This window comes from Scyliorhinus torazame, chromosome 9, assembly GCF_047496885.1.
Source record: "Scyliorhinus torazame isolate Kashiwa2021f chromosome 9, sScyTor2.1, whole genome shotgun sequence".
Lineage (NCBI taxonomy): Eukaryota > Metazoa > Chordata > Chondrichthyes > Carcharhiniformes > Scyliorhinidae > Scyliorhinus > Scyliorhinus torazame.
Genome location: NC_092715.1, coordinates 249,683,520 through 249,703,382, shown reverse-complemented (window position 1 = coordinate 249,703,382; position 19,863 = coordinate 249,683,520). Strand labels below are relative to the sequence as shown.

General features: G+C 52.7%; 1 protein-coding gene across 1 annotated transcript in view; it reads left to right on the top strand.

Annotated features, from left to right (window-relative positions):
- Window positions 1–19,336, top strand: part of LOC140429813 (neuronal acetylcholine receptor subunit beta-2-like) — a 105,906-nt gene extending 86,570 nt beyond the window's left edge. Inside the window, exon 6 of the mRNA XM_072517260.1 lies at window positions 18,289–19,336. Within this exon, the coding sequence (XP_072373361.1) occupies window positions 18,289–18,441 (153 nt within the window). The 3' untranslated portion in view covers window positions 18,442–19,336. The remainder of the gene's footprint in view (window positions 1–18,288) is intronic.
- Window positions 19,337–19,863: the final 527 nt, after the last annotated feature.

The following is a 19,863-nucleotide window of genomic DNA, read 5'->3' as shown; positions in this document are numbered from 1 at the left end:
CTGCCTAATCCCCCCTCTGGTAACCTTTCTTTTCTTTGGGATGAACCTCTGTACTGTGTCCTCAATTACTCCCAGAAACTCCTGCCATTGCTGTTCTACTGTCTTTCCCACTAGGCTCTGCTCCCAGTCGATTTTCGTCAGTTCCTCCCTCATGCCCCTGTAGTTACCTTTATTTAACTGTAACACCTTTACATCTGATTCTACCTTCTTTCTTTCAAATTGGAGATTGAATTCGACCATATTATGATCACTGCCTCCTAAGTGCTCCCTTACTTTAAGATCTTTAATCAAGTCTGGCTCATTACATAACACGAAGTCCAGAATGGCCTGTTCCCTCGTGGGCTCCATCACAAGCTGTTCCAAAAAGCCCTCCTGTAAACATTCAATGAATTCCCTTTCCTTGGGCCCACTGGCAGTATTATTTACCCAGTCCACCTGCATATTAAAGTCCCCCATGATCACTGTGACCTTGCCTTTCTGACATGCACTTTCTATTTCATGGTGCATCTTGTGCCCCTGGTCCTGACCACTGTTAGGAGGCCTGTACATAACTCCCATTATGGTTTTTTTGCCTTTGTGGTTCCTTAACTCTACCCACACAGACTCCACATCATCCGACCCCATGTCGTTTAGTGCTATTGATTTAATTTCATTCCTAATTAACAAGGCAACCCCGCCCCCTCTGCCCACCTCTCTGTCTTTTCGATAGGTTGTGAATCCCTGGATGTTTAAATGCCAGTCCTGAACCCCCTGCAACCATGTCTCTGTGATGCCTACCACATCATACCTGCCAGTCACAATCTGGGCCACAAGCTCATCTACCTTGTTCCGTACACTGCGCGCATTTAAATATAGCACCTTTAATTCTCTATTGACCGTCCCTTTTTGTTTTCTTAGTGTGGTGGACCTTGGTTTACTGAGCCTTTCCATACACTGTGTCATATTTTGTGGGATGGGGACTATTGTAACCTCTCCTGAGTTCTGTCTTTTCGTGTTTTTTTGTATTCGTAAGCAGCTACGCTTCCCACTGATTACGTCACCTCTTGGTTCCCTGACTTTCCCTTCCCCCCCAATCTTTAGTTTAAAGTCCTAATGACCATCCTATTTACTCTTTTCGCCAGAACACTGGTCCCAGCTCGGTTCAGGTGGAGACCATCCCAACAGTATAGGTGCCCCCTGTCCCAAAACTGATGCCAGTGTCCCATGAAAAGGAACCCCTCATTCCCACACCACTCTTTCAGCCACGTGTTAACTTCCCTTATTCTTGCCTCCCTATGCCAATTTGCACGTGGCTCGGGCAGTAATCCGGAGGTTATGACCCGCCCAGGGTCTCTGCAGCGATGGTCTTCGGATGATAGACTTTATAAAATAAAGGATAATGTTTGCGGGGTTTCAACGCTTTCAATCCGGAACTGTCTCAGGCGAAGCTGGGCTGTTGGAGATATTATCACCATCGGAGCTTTGATCGGGAGGAGAACACAGAGCTGAAACTATTCTTCTAATCTCAGTTTTGCAAGTTTCCAAATGCAGGCAAGTTATACTCCGATGAGGATTCTCTGGGTGCAGGTTACTAACCACTGTCGGCAGGGGGATCGTGAGTTGGGACAACCTTCCGTCTCAGCATATTTCCCAAAACTGAGTTCGAAACAACAGGTTCTAAACTTAAAGCTTCTCCCTCAGGTGACTTCCAGTAAACCACCAGGCATTTGCCTTTAAACAAGCTTTTTTTCCCCATCAGAACTTTTTCTCCGCAAGCATGCCACCCAGTTGTATTTGCTCACCACCACCTCCTCAAGGGCAATTAGCAATTGGCAATAAACGCTCACCTTGCCCACAATGTCCACAGCCTGTGAAAGAATTTTTAAAAGTAGCATTTTCAATAATATCACCTAGCACTCTTCGAAATTCCAGAGAATATTAGGCCCCCTTCTCTTCATAGGACAATTGCCTTAACCCAGGAATCAACTTAATGAACCCTTGTTACAAGCCCTCTGAGGCCAGCCTATTGTTCCATAAATAAGGAAAGCAAAACTGTGCCCAGTACTCCAGGTGTGATCACACCAAAGTGCTGTGTAGGTACAGCAAGATTTCCTTAATATTGTATCCCAAACACATACCCACCCTGCAAAAAAGGCTTATGTACCATTTGCATTCCTGGGGCAGGATTCTCCGACCCCCCGCCTTGGAGAAAGGCAGGGACCGGAGCGACTCAATGGGCCCCAGGGCCGCCCGAATTCTCCGGGCCGCGATGGGCCGAAGTCCCGCACGTTTTTTTTGTCACTCCCGCCGGCGTTAATTCGAGTAGGTCCTTACCGGCGGGACCTGGTTGCGCGGGCGGCCTCCGGGGTTCTTGGGTGGGTGCGGGGGGATCTGGCCCCGGGAGGTGCCCCCACGGTGGCCTGGCCCACGATCGGGGCCCACCGATCCGCGGGCGGGCCTGTGCCGTTGGGGCACTCTATTGTTCCGCACCGGCGGCTGTAGCGGTCCGCCATTGCTGGTGCGAAACAAAGCCCTCTGCGCATGCGCGGGAATGATGCCAACACATGCTGGCGCTCCCGTGCATGCGCCATCTCGCGGAGGCCCTTCGCCGTCGGTTTGCATTGCGCCAAGCCCCTTTCCCGGCGGCCCGCGGGGCGCAAACCACTCCGGGGTGGGCCTAGCCCCTGAAGGTGTAGAGGACTCCCCACCTTTGGGGCGGCCCAACGCCACTCCTCGGCGCCGGGTCCCCCCACCCCGCCGGGTAGGGGAGAATCCCACCCCTAGTTTCTTGCTGCACCTGCATGTTGACTTTCTGTCATTTGTATCTAAGGACAAACCCAGATTCCTCTGATTAGCAAAGTGACTAATTTCACACTTGTGCACGCCATCTGCCACCTACTTGCCCAAACGTATTTGCATGCTTTGGAGCCTCTTCACAACCTCCTCACAGATCACTTTCTCGCCGAGCTATGTATCGTTAGAAAACTTGGTCCCCTCATTTAAGTCATGAATATGGACTGCAAATGACTGACTCCAAGCACTGAATCCTGATGTTAACCAATCTGCAATCCATGATAAATTACCCCCAAACCGATGAATCCTAACCTTCTGTAACAAGTTATTTTCTGATACTTTATCAAATACCTTCTGAATTTCCAAAAATACTACATCCTGTGTTTCCACCTTATTTACTGTCAAAATCCACCAGTCAAAAATTCCAATGGGTGCAATTCAGTGGACTTGAGGTAAAGTCCACTGAGCGGCTCGTTTAGGCGCCATGAAACATCCCATTGTTCAACGCCACTTTGCCGTTTTTTTTGGCATCGGGGCGATTCTCTCTGCTGAGGTCACACTTCGAGCTCGTGGGCAGGAAAGATTCCTTGCAGATCGGAGCGCCTTTTTGATCAGTTGCCCTGACCTCCCCCTCCCCTTTTCTGGCCCCCTCACCCTCTTTTGGCCCCCCTCACTCCACCAAACCTTGGGGAGGCCCTGAGGAGCCACCCCTCAGCCCTCTCTACCCGGCAAGGCTCCCTCGGGCCAGACCCCTGGCAGTGCCAACTTGGAACCCAGGCATTCTTGATATTTTTATTGGTGATTTAATAATCTGGTCATTTCATTTTCAGATTAAGTTTCATTAGACACATTGCTTTTTAAGGGGAAGGGTTAGAAAATACCCTGAGTTTTATTTCTAACCTTCAAAGAAGTACCCCTTGCTACAAAGGATAATGTGCAATGGCATTCACGCTCTTCAAAGATGTTGGCTCTGCTGGAGCTTTCACTGTGGCTAAGACAGTAAGATTTATTTGTTAATTTATGTGACATTTTTAACTTTCTAATTCAATGCATTCTGCTGTTTACACTGGATGCTTGAGGGTGTTTGGTATTATTGCAGAAAACTGTTTACTCTCCCTGCAAATGTTTGTAGGCCAGAGTTACACCTGGAACAGTGCACATTTTTCATAGAATCCCTACAGTGCAGAAGGAGGCCATTCAGCCCATCGAGTCTGCACCAACCCTACCAAGACCAACTCTTAACCCCACCGAATCTGCACATGCCTGGACACTAAGGGGCAATTTATATCATGGCTAATCCATCTAACCTGCACACCTTTGGACTGTGGGAGGAAATCGGAGCTCCCAGAGGAAACCCAGGCAGACACAGGGAATTAAGCCTGGGTCCCTGGCGCTGTGATGCAGCTGTGCTAACCACTGTGCCGCCCTATTTTTGTTTTGCTTTTTGGTTAACTAGCAAGTTAGTCAGTAATGTGAAGGTTACTCATGTCTGAGGCATTCAAAAAGTAAATATCGGCAAAAAATAAACACATTTGTTACTTTGAAATCCAGATTTTGGCAGGTATACCCACCAATTAAGGCTCCTCAGCAACACCTTCCAAATCTTTGACCACTGCCATCGAAAAGGACAAGGGTGGCAAATACATGAAGTTGGCACCCCCTGCAAGTTCCCCACAAAGCCACCCACCAAGCTGACTTGGAAATATACCGCCGTTCCTTCAGTGTCGCTGAGTCAAAATCCTGGAACTCCCTTCCTGCCAGCACAGTGGGTGTACCGACATTATTATTATTATTTTATTCGTTCATGGGACAGGCTTGCCACCGGCTGGGCCAGTATTTATTGCCCATCCCTAATTGCCCTTGAGGGGGAAGTTAAGAGTCAACCACATTGCTGTGGGCCTGGCGCCACACGTAGGCCAGACCGGCTGAGGATGGCAGATTTCCTTCTCTAAAGGGCAAACCAGATGGGTTTTATGACAATCGGCAATGGATTCATGGTCATCATTAGACTTTTAGTTCCAGGCTTTTATTGAATTCAAATTTCACCATCTGCGGTGGCCGGATTCGAACCCGAGACCCCGGAGCATCACCCTGGGTTTCTGGTTTACTAGTCCAGTGATGACATCATGATGCCACCGCCTCCCCACATGGACTGCAGTGGTTCAAGAGGGCAGCTCACCACCTTCTCAAGGGCAATTAGGGATGGGCAATAGAAGCTGGCCCAGGCAGCGAAGCCCACATCCCTTGAACAAATAAAAAAATAATAAAATCTATAGGAGAATTCTTGTTCCATCTGTTCAGAAAATAAATTTTGAGTTAAGCAAATGGGGACGTAATCACATACCAGACTCGTTAAAGGGCCTGTTCAATATAAATACTAATAATCACAACATTGGTCACTCTTTTCCACCCATTTACCGTTTATCTTATGAGCGATTCATACTGAGTGATGTAGGATAATGGGCCAAGCTTTCCTCCGTCCGAACTATGAACAGTCACCTGCACAGCAAACCCGGTCACATCATGCTTGTGATAATTAAGTGTCCCTTTAATGAAGCCCATTCCATCACCATCCCTTGCTGTATGTGCAAATTTGCTGCTGTGTTGCCCTGCAAAATATTGACTGCACCTCAATTGAAATTAATCGACTGTAATGTGCTTTACGACGCTCTGGCGATTTAAGGGCACTTTAGAAATGCAAATCTGTTCTTTTTTTCGGACTTAACATCTGTTGGCAACCTCTAAGAATCAACAGCTCTGCAAAGAGATGGAGCACCTTGTCATTCAATGTAATGCATGCTAAAACAAGGACTGCCATGCATGGTATCCTTTGAAAGAGTCGGCAGTCCCAGCACTCTTCATAGGTCAACGGCTGGCTTGACCGGCAGTGGCTCTTGAGACCGGGTCAGAGGTCAAGCATCCCCCCCACCCCTCAGCAATGGCTTTGTTCAAATTTTCACTCCGCAGACCATAGGAATTCTGAAGGCACTTATCAGGCTCCTGGATAGATTTGGCGATGGGCTCTGAAGTATCCTGCTGGGATCGTAGAATGTTTACAGCACAGGAGAAGGCAACTCAGCCCATCAGCTCTGCGCTGGCTCTCTGCAAGAGCAATTCAGCTCCCGCCTTATTCCCAGAACCCTGAAAGCTTTTTATCTTCAGACAATTATCCAGCTCACTTTTGTTGTTTCATCCATATGAAATTTCCACCTCATTATTCAGAAAATGTGGTGGTTACTGTGCGACACAGCTCCGCCGACAAACCTCTCTCATGTTGTTGCTCTCCCAGATGTACCACTGCAAAAAGAGGAGGAGGAGTAGCAGCAAGAGGAACCTGGGGCGAAATTCTCCGTTATCGGCGGAAAGTCCCCCGATCGGCGCAAATCCGACTTGCGTCACGTCGGAAAAATGGGTCGAAGGTCTCCGGCCCAAAATGGTCTAGCAGCGACGTAACGGGATCCGCGCTTGCGCAGTGGTTCACGCCGTGCAGCGTCATACGCGCCACACGGCGTGACGGCTCATAAGGCCGCGCTGCTCCCCCCCACCCGACCGCAACACCCGACTGGATGGCTGGCCGCCGCTCAGCCCCGAGGTTCGAGTCACGCGATGTGGAGGCGCTCCTGGATGCGGTGGAGCAGAGGAGGGACGCCCTGTATCCCGGGCACGGCCGCAGAGTTGCCCCACGCCACAGCCGGCGTCTGTGGAGGGAAGTGGCAGAGGCTGTCACCGCTGTGGCCCTGACACCACGGACAGGCACCCAGTGCCACAAGAAGGTGAACGACCTCGTCAGAGCAGGCAGGGTGAGCCTCCCATATCCCCCCTCCCCCATATCCCCCCTCCCCCATATCCCCCTCCCCCATATCCCCCCTCCCCCATATCCCCCCTCCCCCATATCCCCCCTCCCACATATCCCCCTCCCCATATCCCCCCCTCCCCCATATCCCCCCTTCCCCATATCCCCCCTCCCCATATTCCCCCTCCCCCATATCCCCCCTCCCCGAAATAGCCCCCATATCCACCCCTCCCCCATATCCACCCCTCCCCCATATCCCCCCCACCCCCATATCCCCCCTCCCCATATCCCCCCCACCCCCATATCCCCCTCCCCATATCCCCCCCTCCCCCATATCCCCCCCTTCCCCATATCCCCCCTCCCCATATCCCCAAGTGAATCCAACCCTAACCTTAACCTCTGCAATGCACGCGCAACCGATGGCGTGCATTCATATCCCTGCCTAACAGTGTTGCCTTTTACCCCTGCCACCCCCCCCCCCACAGGAGAAGCGCGCACACAACAATAGGGAGCATGTGAGGACTAGAGGAGGCCCCGCTGATGAGAGGCCACTGACCGAACACCAGGAAAGGGCCCTGGAACTGGCTGGCGGACCTGAGGACCGGGAGGTTGCTGATGCAGAGGTCGGTGCGTACTAGCAAGTGAGCCACCGACAGCCCGTCCCCATATCCCCCCTCCCCTATATCCCCCTCCCCCGTTTCACCTGATCACTGCCTGATGTCTAACCATGCATGCTTCATTGTGTATCGCAGGACCAAACGTCCAGGCCCCCATCCCCGCAGATGCAGACCGCCCGCAGGATGCCCCTCGGAGACCACGGGAGACGGAGAGACCCGCACCCTCCAGCATGCGACGCCCGCAGGATGCCCCTCGGAGACCACAGGAGACGGAGAGACCCGGACCCTCCAGCATGCGACGCCCGCAGGATGCCCCTCGGAGACCACGGGAGACGGAGAGACCCGGACCCTCCAGCATGCGATGCCCGCAGGATGCCCCTCGCACACCACGGGAGACGGAGAGACCTGGAGCAACAGGGAGACGTCACGTGCGGGAGCGACCACCCAGCGACGAGGGGGGCAGCCACAGGCCCCCGTCACATCCGAGCCAGGACACCACTACCCAGGACACCACTACCCAGGACACCACTACCCAGGACACCACTACCCGGGACACCACTACCCAGGACACCACTACCCAGGACACCACTACCCGGGACACCACTACCCAGGACACCACTACCCGGGACACCACTACCCGGGACAGCAGTACCCGGGACACCACTACCCAGGAAGACGAAATACCGGACAGTGACTCAGAGTGGATGGGTGGAGACGAACTCCCACCCCAAAGTGCCATGGACTCAGAGTGGGACAAGAGCACGACACAACGCCACTGCTGTCACCAACACCCTCCACCATCGCAGAAACACTCACCACGGTTGGGCATTTTAGTGATGAGGCGTCTGGTACACTCACTGGTGCGCACAACACAGCCGTCCCGGTACAGCAGGTGGAGGTAGGAGCAGCAGAGGGGCCGGGCGGTCGGAGGGCAGCCCAGCCCAAGCGAACATCTGCCGCCCAGATGGATCCCGGGTTCCTGGAGTTACCACACCCACATATAGATCCGATGCAACCACCGACCCGGAGGCGAGCGAAGAGGGTGACGGGCGGCTTGCGGCGGCTGCAGTCGCAGGTGGAGGAGTCCACCCGCATCCAGGAGCTGGGAGTGGTGCCGGTCATGCGTGCCACCCAGGCCGACACCGCACGGGTGGCGTCCGCGGTGGAGGCAATGGGTGCGACGGTGTCAGACATGGGGAACGGTTTGCGAGGCCTGGGGCTTTCTGTGCAGGCGGCGTCTGTGGCCCTGGAAATGGTTGCCCTCTCACAGGAGGCCATGAGCCAGTGCCAGCGCCAGATGGCAGAGGCGCTCAACGCCATAGACCAGTCTCAGCAGGCCATGGCCCAGTCTCAGCAGGCCATGGCCCTGTCTCTGCAGGCCATGGCCCAATCTCAGCAGGCCATGGCCCAGTCTCTGCAGGCCATCGCTGAGGGCATCGGCGCCAGTGGCCATATGCGAGCCGGCGTCGCACTGTCACAGACAGGGTTTGCCAACCCCCGGGGCTCCATGGCTGCAAACCTGCAGACCCCTGTCGATACCAGCACGGGCCTCCAGGACTGGCAGCGCCAGATGTCGGGGGGGCGTCGGATGGCCAGTCCGTTCGCGTCCCCCACCCATGTAGAGGCCTGGGGGCCATCGGGCACCCCGAGGGAGGAGGAGGTGGTGTGGTCCGTCCCGGCTCCCTCTGTAGGGGAGGTCCCGGTACACCCCGACACCTCGGACTCCCCCCCTTCCGTCCCAGGTGCATCGGGTGGGCAACGGGCAGGACAGGCTGGCAGCTCGCCATCCCAGTCGCCCGGGCCGCAGCCTGGCCCATCTAGACCAGGACGCCCCAGGAAACGGCCGCCAAAGGGATCCAGTGTCAGAGGGCAGGAATCACAGGAGTCCACCTCCAGTTCTGCTGTACCGTCTGGGGAACCACGTAGACGTAGTCAAAGGGCCCGTAAGGCCAAACAATTAGACACTGAGTAAGTTGGCACGGTTGCAGGGCACAGATGAGTTTTAGGGGCTAGGGCACGTGCATGAAATCCTTTGGTTATTAAAGTCAATGTTACACCTACCGAAGCTGCCTTTGTGCTCTGTCCAAAGTGTGCGGGGGTGTCATGTACGTTGAGCGCAAGTGTGTGTGTGAGGGGTGGTCTTACGTCAGCCCCAGGTGAGTCTGCCCCCTTCCCCCTGGGCCGCCATCAACATCCCCCGGGCAGAGGACGGGACCGTGCGCTGCAGTGTCACAGCCGCATGCAGGGATGGTCCGGGTGGATGGTGGTACTGTGGCCATGGGTCAGACATAGTCCAACGATGTAGAGCCAGGAACTCACCGCAGGGCGTGTTGTCATCATCCTCCATGGCCTGCAATAGACATGCGTCCACCCGCAACTGTGTGAGCCCGGCCCGTTGTGCCGCAGGTGGATCGGCAATGGGGGGTGGTGGTGTGCATGTGGGTGGGGTGGGTGGGGTTGGGGAAGGGGGTGAGGGTGCTGGGTGGGTGGATGGGTGGGGGGTGTGGGTGGTCGGCTGTTGCCATGGTGTGCGGTCTGTGGCCATACTACCCGATTCCCACGCCCATCTAGTCAGTGAAGCGGGCGTCTATCAGTCTGTCCCGTGCCCGCTGGGGCAGCCGGTAACGGTAGACAGCCACCCGCCTGTGTCTACCCCGTCTGCCCTGACCATTACCCCCATCCCCCTCATCTGGGGAGGACTGCGCCTCTTCCTGCTGCTCCTCCACTCCGCCCTCCTCTGCCTGCGGCACATCGCCCCTCTGTTGGGCTATGTTGTGCAGGACGCAGCACACCACAATGATGCGTCCGACCCTATCTGACCGATACTGGAGGGCGCCCCCAGAGAGGTCCAGGCACCTGAAATGCATCTTCAGCACGCCAAAGCACCTCTCTATCACTCCCCTTGTCGCTACATGGGCATCATTGTAGCGGTTCACCGCCTCATTGCGTGGCCTCCGTATAGGCGTCATCAGCCACGATCGCAATGGGTAGCCCCTGTCGCCCAGCAACCAGCCCCTCATCCGGGGATGGCGTCCCTCGTACATGCCGGGGATGGATGACCGCGACAACACGAATGAGTCGTGTACACTGCCTGAGTAAGGGGCGCAGATGTGCAGGATTATCATGCGGTGGTCGCAGACACCTGTACGTTCATCGAATAGGTCCCCTTCCTATTAGTGAACACGGCCCTGTTATCTGCAGGTGGCCGCACGGCGACGTGCATCCCATCGATCGCGCCGTGGACCATGGGGAACCCGGCCACGGCAGAGAAGCCCACGGCCCAGGCATCTTGGCTGGCCCGGTCCACGGGGAAGCGGATGTAGCGGTGCGCCATGGCATATAGGGCATCTGTCACTGCCCGGATGCACCGGTGCACCGAAGTCTGCGATATGCCGGACAGGTCCCCACTTGGTGCCTGGAATGACCCCGTTGCATAAAGGTTCAAGGCCATCGTAACCTTGACGGACACGGGGAGAGGGTATCCCCCGCCAGTGCCACGCGGTGACAGGTGTGCCAGCAGGTGGCAGATGTGTGCCACGGTTTCCCGGCTCATACAGAGTCTGCTCCTGCATTCCCGGTCCGTGAGGTCCTGGTATGACTGCCTGGGCCGGTACACACGGGGCGCCCTCGGGTGCCTCCGTTGCCGTGAGGCCGCGACGTCCTCCTCCCCCTCCTCGTCCTGTCGGTCAGGTGACCCACCAGCCTGGGCGGCTGCCGCCTGCCCCTCTGCAGCAGCCTGCGCCGCCTCTCTGGCACGCTCCAGGTCATCATTGCCCATATCCCCTCCTCCCCCCAGCCAGGTGGCATGGACCGCATGGGTCCAACTGTTGGAGGCTGGCACCTGGCCAGGTGGACCAACTCACTTGCCCTCCCATCCCCTTCCCCAGCACGGACCCCCCCCCCAAACCCCTCCCCGGCACGGACCACCCCCCCCAACCTCCACCCCGGCACGGACCCCCCCACCCCCCTCCCCAGCACGGACACCCCCCCCCAACCTCCACCCCGGCACGGACCCCCCCCCCCAACCTTCATCCCGGCACGGACCCCCCCCATCCCCCCCAACCTCCACCCCGGCACGGACCCCCCCCCCAACCTCCATCCCGGCACGGATCCCCCTCCCCAGCACGGACCCCACCCCCCCCCCCATCCCCCTCCCCGGCACGGACCCCCCCCCCCAACCTCCACCCCTGCACGGACACCCCCATCCCCCTCCCCAGCACGGACCCCCCCCCATCCCCCTCCCCGGCACGGACCCCCTCCAACCTCCACCCCGGCACGGACCCCCCATCCCCCTCCCCAGCACGGACCCCCCCCCCCAACCTCCACCCCGGCACGGACCCCACCCCCCAACCTCCACCCCGGCATGGACCCCCCCCCCAAACTCCACCCCGGCACGGACCCCCCATCCCCCTCCCCGGCACGGACCCCCTCCCGGCACTCCCCCGGAGCCCAGCCTACTCTAACCACCACCACCCCCCGCCGCACACACACACACACAACCCGAGACACACCTCTCCTCACGCATTCAGACTGCGGCCACGCCATTTCCTGCCCAGAGCCAACCCCCCAGGCCGTCACTCACCTCCTCGCTGGTCGGCGTGAACCTGGAGCACAGGGTCACGCCGATGAAAAGGAGGGTTAATTTACGTCGACGTGAACGGTCATCACGTCGACGGGACTTCGGCCCATCCGGAAGGGAGAATATCGGCAGGCCGAAAATCGGCTGCCTTGCGCAGACCCGTGACATTCTCCGCGGCAGCGGCAACATTAACGTCCAGCCGAGTTTTCTCCCTTCGGAGACTTCGGCAACCGGCGGGGGTGGGATTCACGGCGGCCAACGGCCATTCTCCGACCCTCTGGTCCTTAGAAGGATGGAAATTGTCTCTTGGTCCTCACAAAAACTATTTTAATAATAATTATCTTTATTTTCACAGGTAGGCTTACATTAACGCTGAAGTGAAGTTACAGCGAAAATCCCCTCGTCGCCACACTCTGGCGCCTGTTCGGATTCACTGAGGGGGAATTCAGAATGTCCAATTCACCTAACAGCACGTCTTTCGGGACTTGTAGGAGGAAACCGGAGCACCCGGAGAAACTCACGCAGGCATGGAGAGAATGTGCAGACTCCACACGGGAAGTGACTCAAGCGGGAATCGAACCAGGGACCCTGCTGCCGTGAAGCAACACTGATAACTACTGTGCTGCCCATATTGGTGAACTGGTTCCTCAGGGACCCTCACCCATTTTATAAATCCAAATGTCGGGCAGCACGGTGGCGCAGTGGATAGCACTGCTGCCTCACAGCGCCCAGGTTCGATCCCGGCTCTGGCTCACTGTCCGTGTAGAGTTTGCACATTCTCCCCGTGTTTGCGTGGGTTTCACCCCCACAACCTAAATATGTGCAGGGTAGGTGGATTAAATTGCTAATCCACGCTAAATTGCCCCGTAATTGGAAAAAGTGAATTGGGTACTCTAAATTTATATTCAAAAAAATCCGAATGTCAGGCTCCTTGGGCGTCATTCTCCGACCCCCCAGCTGGGCGGAGAATGGCCATTGGCCGCCGTGAATCCCGCCCCCGCCGGTTGGCGAAGTCTCCCGTACCGGAGATTGGGCGGGGGCGGGAATCGGGCCGCGCCAGTTGGCGGGCCCCCCCGCTCAATTCTCCGGCCCGGATGGACCAAAGTCCCGTCGAGAAATTGCCTGTCCCGCCGGCGTAAATTAAAGTAGGTATTTACCGGCGGGACAAGGCGGCGTGGGCGGGCTCCGGGGTCCTAGGGGGGGTGCGGGGTGATCTGACCCCGGGGGGGTGCCCCCACAGTGGCCTGGCCCGCGATCGGGGCCCACCGATCCGCGGGCGGGCCTGTGCCGTGGGGGCACTCTTTCTCTTCCGCCTCCGCCACGGCCTCCACCATGGCGGAGGCGGAAGAGACTCTCCCCACTGCGCATGCGCGGGATACTGTCAGCGGCCGCTGACACTCCCGCGCATGCGCCTCCCGGGGTTGTCATGCGCCAGCTGGCGGGGCAACAAACGCCGTTTCTGCCAGCTGGCGGGGCAGAAATCCCTCCGCCGCCGGCCTAGCCCCTCAATGTCGGGGCTCGGCCCCCAAAGATGCGGAGCATTCCGCACCTTTGGGGCGGCGCGATGCCCGTCTGATTGGCGCCGTTTTGGGCGCCAGTCGGCGGTCATCGCGCCGTTGGGGGAGAATTTTGCCCCTGATCTCCCTGGCAGGGTTCAGAAAGGATGGGGTAGGAGAAAGGCCGTTCACAGGACAGCATCGACCCTTGGGAGTGCTGTGGGCTTCGAGAGGAGAACTCCTCCCCCTCCTACTGGATGCACATCAAACTTCAGAAGAAAGCCATCTGTTCTTCTGCTGGTGATTGATCACTGCACTCAGGCCAAACTAATATTGTTGCAGACTCCCAGACCAGTCCAGAGGCATCTCATGAACATATTAATGGCTGCTTTAGGCAGTCGCCCAGGATAGACAGCAACCAACGTCTGGGCAATGAGGTTCCACAAGCAGCAACGAGATAATGAGAGATTAATCTGCTTTTGCTTTAAATGTCGTTTGATAGCCAAGTTGTTGGAACCATTTTGTTTTGCCAATTCTGTTTAACTTTGATCTTGCCCTCGATGCCTTCCAATTTACTAATTCCTAATTTTTGATTTACTACCTAGAAATTCCCTGGGTTACTGCAGGATTTTTTTTTTCATTGTCCGAATTGAGTCTTTACCCTCGTGGTTAGTGGAGTATTAGGTTATTTTCAATCTCATGATGCCTGAGGTAAAAGCAAAAGTAAACTCAGTGGTTACGGATTCCCCAGAGTTACTCATGCTGGAAGGGTTAATTTGCTGGTATAAATAATGAGACAGCAAATCGCCCATATTTGGCTCATCCTTCGAATTCACATTTCAGATGCAAACTTGCAGCAGTCCCCAGGCAGCATAATATTAATATTTTATTTGCTCTCGTTTTTATTTCTGCTTCAGCAGCAGAACCTTCCATTTGTTGCTGTGGAATGCGTGTTCCCCTTCCCCGGGGGTTGAAAGACGAGGCATACCATAATCTCCTGCTCTTTTAAACCTATTTTATTATTCAACAAATTGCAGCAGCAGTTCCCTTCAGAACACTCTTTAAAACATGTGGCAGATTGGTAATATATTGGCCCCGAGATTAGATTGGAGATCGGGTGTCTTGCCCACCAGGATGCTGGAATGTGTGCTGGAACCCAGCTCCACCCGGTATTTGTCCTGGGATCTTGGATTTGCAGTGAAGAAGGAGGCCATTCGGCCCATCGAGTCTGCATCGGCTCTTAAAAAGAGCACCCTACTTAAGCCCAGGTTTCCGCCCTATTCCCGTAACCCAGTAGCCCGACCTAACCTTTTGGACTCTGGGGCAATTTAGCATGGCCAATCCACCTAACCTACGCATCTTTGGACTATGGGAGGAAACCAGAGCACCCGGAGGAAACCCACGCAGACACGGGGAGAAAGTGCAAACTCTACACAGACAGTCACCCGAGGCAGGAATTGAACCTGGGACCCTGGAGCTGTGAGGCGACAGTGCTAACCACTGTGCCACCATGCCGCCCTGTGCAGGGAGGACAAGAAGCTCTGGTCCATGGAGGGCAAATGCTAATTTTGCCCAGTGTACACGCCATCAACTTCCAATGTCAAGGAAGTGTATCTGAAGAAATTCCCTGGGTTCCACAGACTGCAGAGAGGTTGGTCGAGACCCTGGGAAAGGCCCATGTCCATTGCCAAGTCTAATAAACAACAGCAAGATTGTTTCATAGCTGCAGAAGAGTTGAACTATTTTGAAAACTATTTGTTTCCAGCCCTTGTGCTCCTGGTTCTAGGACAATCTGCTGGCATTCTGCTTTTTCCTGGTTAGTGCCAGGGCAGGGCACAAGCTGTACCAATCGCATCATCGATATGTGCACAGGGTACTCCCCAAAGGAGTTCCCCCTGCCCTCGCTTCCCACCCTTTCACTAAGTTTGAAAAAACTGCCTCCCACTCTCACCCGCTTTCTGCAGCTTAACGTACAATATCTACACTGGAGACAGATTGAGGTCCTTAAGTGGCCATTAGTTGGCCAAACAGGCTATGGAGAGTCTTACCCACCACCACCCTCCACCCACCCCCATTATGGTTGCCAGTTCAGGGATAGGCTGAAAGCTAGTGAGTTAGCCACAATTGTGTTTTACATGCACCCCCCCAGGAAGAAATCGTCCGGATTGTGTTTTGCATTGGGGTCGATTTTCTTTACGTCAGAAAGAAACATTAGCTTTGGCAGCACCTTTTCTGACCTCAGAGCATCCCAAAACACCTTCTCACCAAAGAAGGGCTTTTAAAGTGAAAATACTTTTGAAATGGAGAAAAGTTGGCTTGGCAACACAGGAAGACATCCGGAACAATAAGTGCTAATAACCAGGTATTCTGTTTTAGTGATGCTGTTAGGGAATAAATATTAATGAGGACTCGAGGGCTATCGCCCCTGCGGTTCTTCAAAATGTTGCCGTGGGATATTTTACATCCCCCTAAGAGGGCAGACGGACCCCAGCTTAATGTTCCATTCAACTGACTGCAGCTCAGGAAGTGCAGCACCCGCTTTGATACTTCGCTGCAGATGCATTATAATCCAGTTGGAATTTGCATCTGTTGTGCCTTACTTGGGATAATATATAGGCATTAAGCAATTGAGATTCTGTCATAAACTGAGCAAGTAATTCCAGTAGATTACAAAGGTTTTCTTGTCAGTGTTTTTGTAGGCTGTTCCAAATTGTGTTACTCTCTTTATAGATGGAATTCATAGAAACTGCTCTCATTCGGCCTCTGTTGGCATTGTCACCGTCCTAACAGGTGTTACATTAGAATGTGACTAGCAAAGCTTATAAGAAAACTCTGTGATTTGAATTAAATGCTATTATCCGACATGGATTGAAGCTCTCCAAAGTGGAAAGAGATTGGCTTGTCTGCAAGCAGTTTTATCCACAGGTGATAGGGTTATGATTGTACCATGTTGAAGTTACAATAATCCAGAGGTCTGGGCTAACTATATGAAGACTCGAACAACACTCAAGAAGCTTGACACCATCCAGGAGAAAGCAACCTGTTTGGTTGGTGCCCTATCCACCAGTTTCAAGATTCTCACCCTCCACCACTGATGCACAGTAACAGCAGAGTTTTTCAAAATGCGTGTCACGGGTGGGTTTTGGGAGGGTCGTGAAGTTCCTGATCACGCGAGAAGCGCCATAGCTGTGACCAGCTTTTAAACTAAGAATCCGGTCGCGACCGGCTTTTAAGTGGAATGATGCAGTCTTCTGGCCAGAAGCAGAGAGCAGGTCATGAACCCTGCATGTACACTGATGCCAGGTGACCTGTACGCCAATGCTTTTGACGCAAAATCATGGAGAATAGATTCCTCCATTTTCTAGCTGCGAGCAAACAAGGCAAGGAATTGTGAAGAACTGAAGGTGGATCATTTTGTTATAAGGAAGAGAAAGCCGGAGACACAAACTAGCAATGTGCCTCCTGGCCTAGAACTCACAATTCTGCTGGAGAGAGCTGCTCAGGAGAGTCCATGGCAGGATAAAGCAATGCTAGTGTTAGCCTTGTACAGAGCTTACAATAAAGTAAAAGCTGAAATCGGGAACAAAGCAGTATGAAGATGATTTCTTGAGGTATGGCTTTGTTAATTGTGCCAATGCAAATCAGGATGCAAAGCCCATATGCGTTACATGCAGTGGGGTACTGACAAATAAGAGCTTCAAACCCTCAAAACTTCAAACGCATTTGAAGACTAAGCATGGCGGGTCCGTGGACAAACCTCTTGATGTTTTTCAAAGGTTGCAGCGAGAACTTAAATCATCAGCTGAAGTCCTTAACATAAATGTAAAATTGAACGATAAAGCAAGGGAGATCATGAGGGCCAAGCAGCTCACCTGTCATATTAAAGGTAAGTGAAAATATGATGTCACAAAGGTGGCTGGCAAGGGTCCTGAAGGTCAGCTGGCATGGACCCCAAAGGTTGGCGGTTGGTAGATGTGGGTCCAGGAAAAAATGTTTGAAAAATATTGATCTACAAGGTGAGGCAACTCACCAAGGCTTGCTCCACAGCACCTTCCAAACCAGTAATCTCTACTCGTAAGAAGAATAAAAGCAGCAAGTTGCACGGGAACACCACCACCTCCAAGTCACACACAATCCTGACGTGGAAATACATCATCGTTCCTTTTCTATCACTGGGTTAAAATCCTGGAAATCCCTCCTTAACAACACGGTAGGTCTTCCTAAACCACTGGGACTGCAGCAGTTCAAGAAGGCACCTCACCACCACCTTTTCAAGGGAAATGAAGGGTGGGCTGGGCAAGCCAGAGATGCCCACATCCCATGAACAAATGAAAAAAAAAGAGGTCAAATCCCATCATGGCGAAGAGAATTTATACTGAAATTTAAATAAATCATTGAATTAAAAAGCTCGTCGCCAATAATGATGACCATGAAGCTATCAACCTGACCTAAAAACCCTACAAGGTTCACTGATGCCCTTCAGGGAAGGAAATCTATCATCCTTACCTAGTCTGACTGACATGTGACTCCAGATCCATAGCAATGTGGTTGATGATTAAACAAACTCTGAAATGGTCCGGCAAACTTCTCAGATGCATTCAAGAGGGCATCTCACGAACCCCTTCTCAAGGGTAATTAAAATTGACGACCCTATCCCAGGAATGATTTGTAAAAATGATAATGTATCAGACACACATGCACAAACAGTAACACATAATACAACATTGCCCCATTTTCCATTCAGTTAGTTTCAATTGGAATGGAAATAACAAAGCTATTTTAATGAGTAGCTAAGTCAATATCAACCATATTATTTCTTCGCCCAATGTCAAAATAAGCCATGTAACTTGGAAGAAGTTGATGGATACAGATTAGGATCATCAGTGAAAGAGTGGAAAGTCTAAATGATGTGTTGAGCATCACTGATATAATAAAGGATCAAGAAAGAATGTAGATACCATTACTTTCTGGGAAGAATTTTCTTGTTAACATTTTAATTAACTACATTTCTTAGCGATCTTTGTTTTTCAGATCATTGAAGACTGGAAATACGTTGCGATGGTAATCGACCGCCTGTTTTTGTGGATATTCGTGCTTGTGTGTGTGGTTGGCACATTGGGACTTTATCTACAACCTTTGTTTCAGAATTACGCCTCACCAGAAACGTTTTCTGATGCAGAATAGTTGTTTGTTTGTTCTTGTGTGTGTGATTTTCCATGTTTGAAACGAAATGAATGAGACATCAAACAAGTATGCGCCATTTACAGATACAGAGCCAAAAGTGAACTGTAACATTGGATCACACGTGACGCAAGTGACCGTTTAATTCAAACACTGCTGCAGGTTCACATGAAAAGTTAATTGAATAGATATCGTTGCCCTCTCAAGATTATCCTCTTGCTCTGAATGGATGAGGGTAAAAATAAGTTGCTGGAAACACACAGCTGGCTCAACTGAGTCTTGTTTCACAGTTTTAAATGTTATTGGAGTGTCGCACGCAGTGGCTTGGGTGCCCATGATCATCCGATTAGTCTTATTTTGGGATTCAAATATTTCTACTTAAGCAGGGAAACAGCCGTCAAAAAGGCGATAACAAAATGCTGATGGCTGATGTTGTAGCAATCGTCACTCCTCCCTAATCCATACTACACATTCATTTCAACCTAGTGACCTCTTTCGAACTTCAACTTTGATGAGGGTATTATCTTCATGGAAACCTAATTGACAAATCCTTGGGGAGGAAGACTTGGAGATTGAAGATATGTATGTTCCTTTTGACCCAGACATCATGTGCAATTCATGCTCTGCTGCTTTGTAACTTCATTGGTTTCATTATGTTGCTTGCTTGTGAGAATTTTGTATGAACACTCGTGCTTCTAAATGAGTTTGAATTCAGCTTCCCAAGGAAATCACAGTAGAAGCCTGTGTTGCCCAAGTTATGAAGTGTGCTTATCATTCTGGGCCATTGTAACCAGGAGGGTCACTGATACTTGCTGAAAACCTTGACCACTGTGCAGAATGTATTGTGATTCACTGAGACATTGGATGTCAAACATCAATAAAAGCTTCCGCTTCCAAACGCTGTGTGTAAATTGACCTGTTCAGTTCCTTCCCCAGAATTGTCAAATTATTCTGTTCTTACCGCCATGTCACTGTCTGTGCGGAGTCTGCACGTTCTCCCCGTGTCTACGTGGGTTTCCTCCGGGTGCTCTGGTTTCCTCCCACAGTCCAAAGATGTGCAGGTTAGGTGGATTGGCCATGCTAAATTGCCCTTAGTGTCCAAAAAAAGGTTAGGTGGGGTTAGTGGGTTACGGAGACAGGGTGGAAGTGTGGGCTTACGTAGAGTGCTCTTTTCCAAGGGTCGGTGCAGACTCGATGGGCTGAATGGCCTCCTTTTGCACTGTAAATTCTATGAGTTCCGAGGGCCACTTGAATTGCAGTTTACAAAGACGTCCGTCAAACAAGTTAAATCAGCAAACAAATCAGCATTGGCTGTGGTGAGCTAACCTTGGAGTTTCCAGATTCATGTGACAAGACCAGACTGGGTTGAGCATGTACATATTAAGTTTCACATATACCTGCTTCGTGCTCAGAAGTTTTTAACGA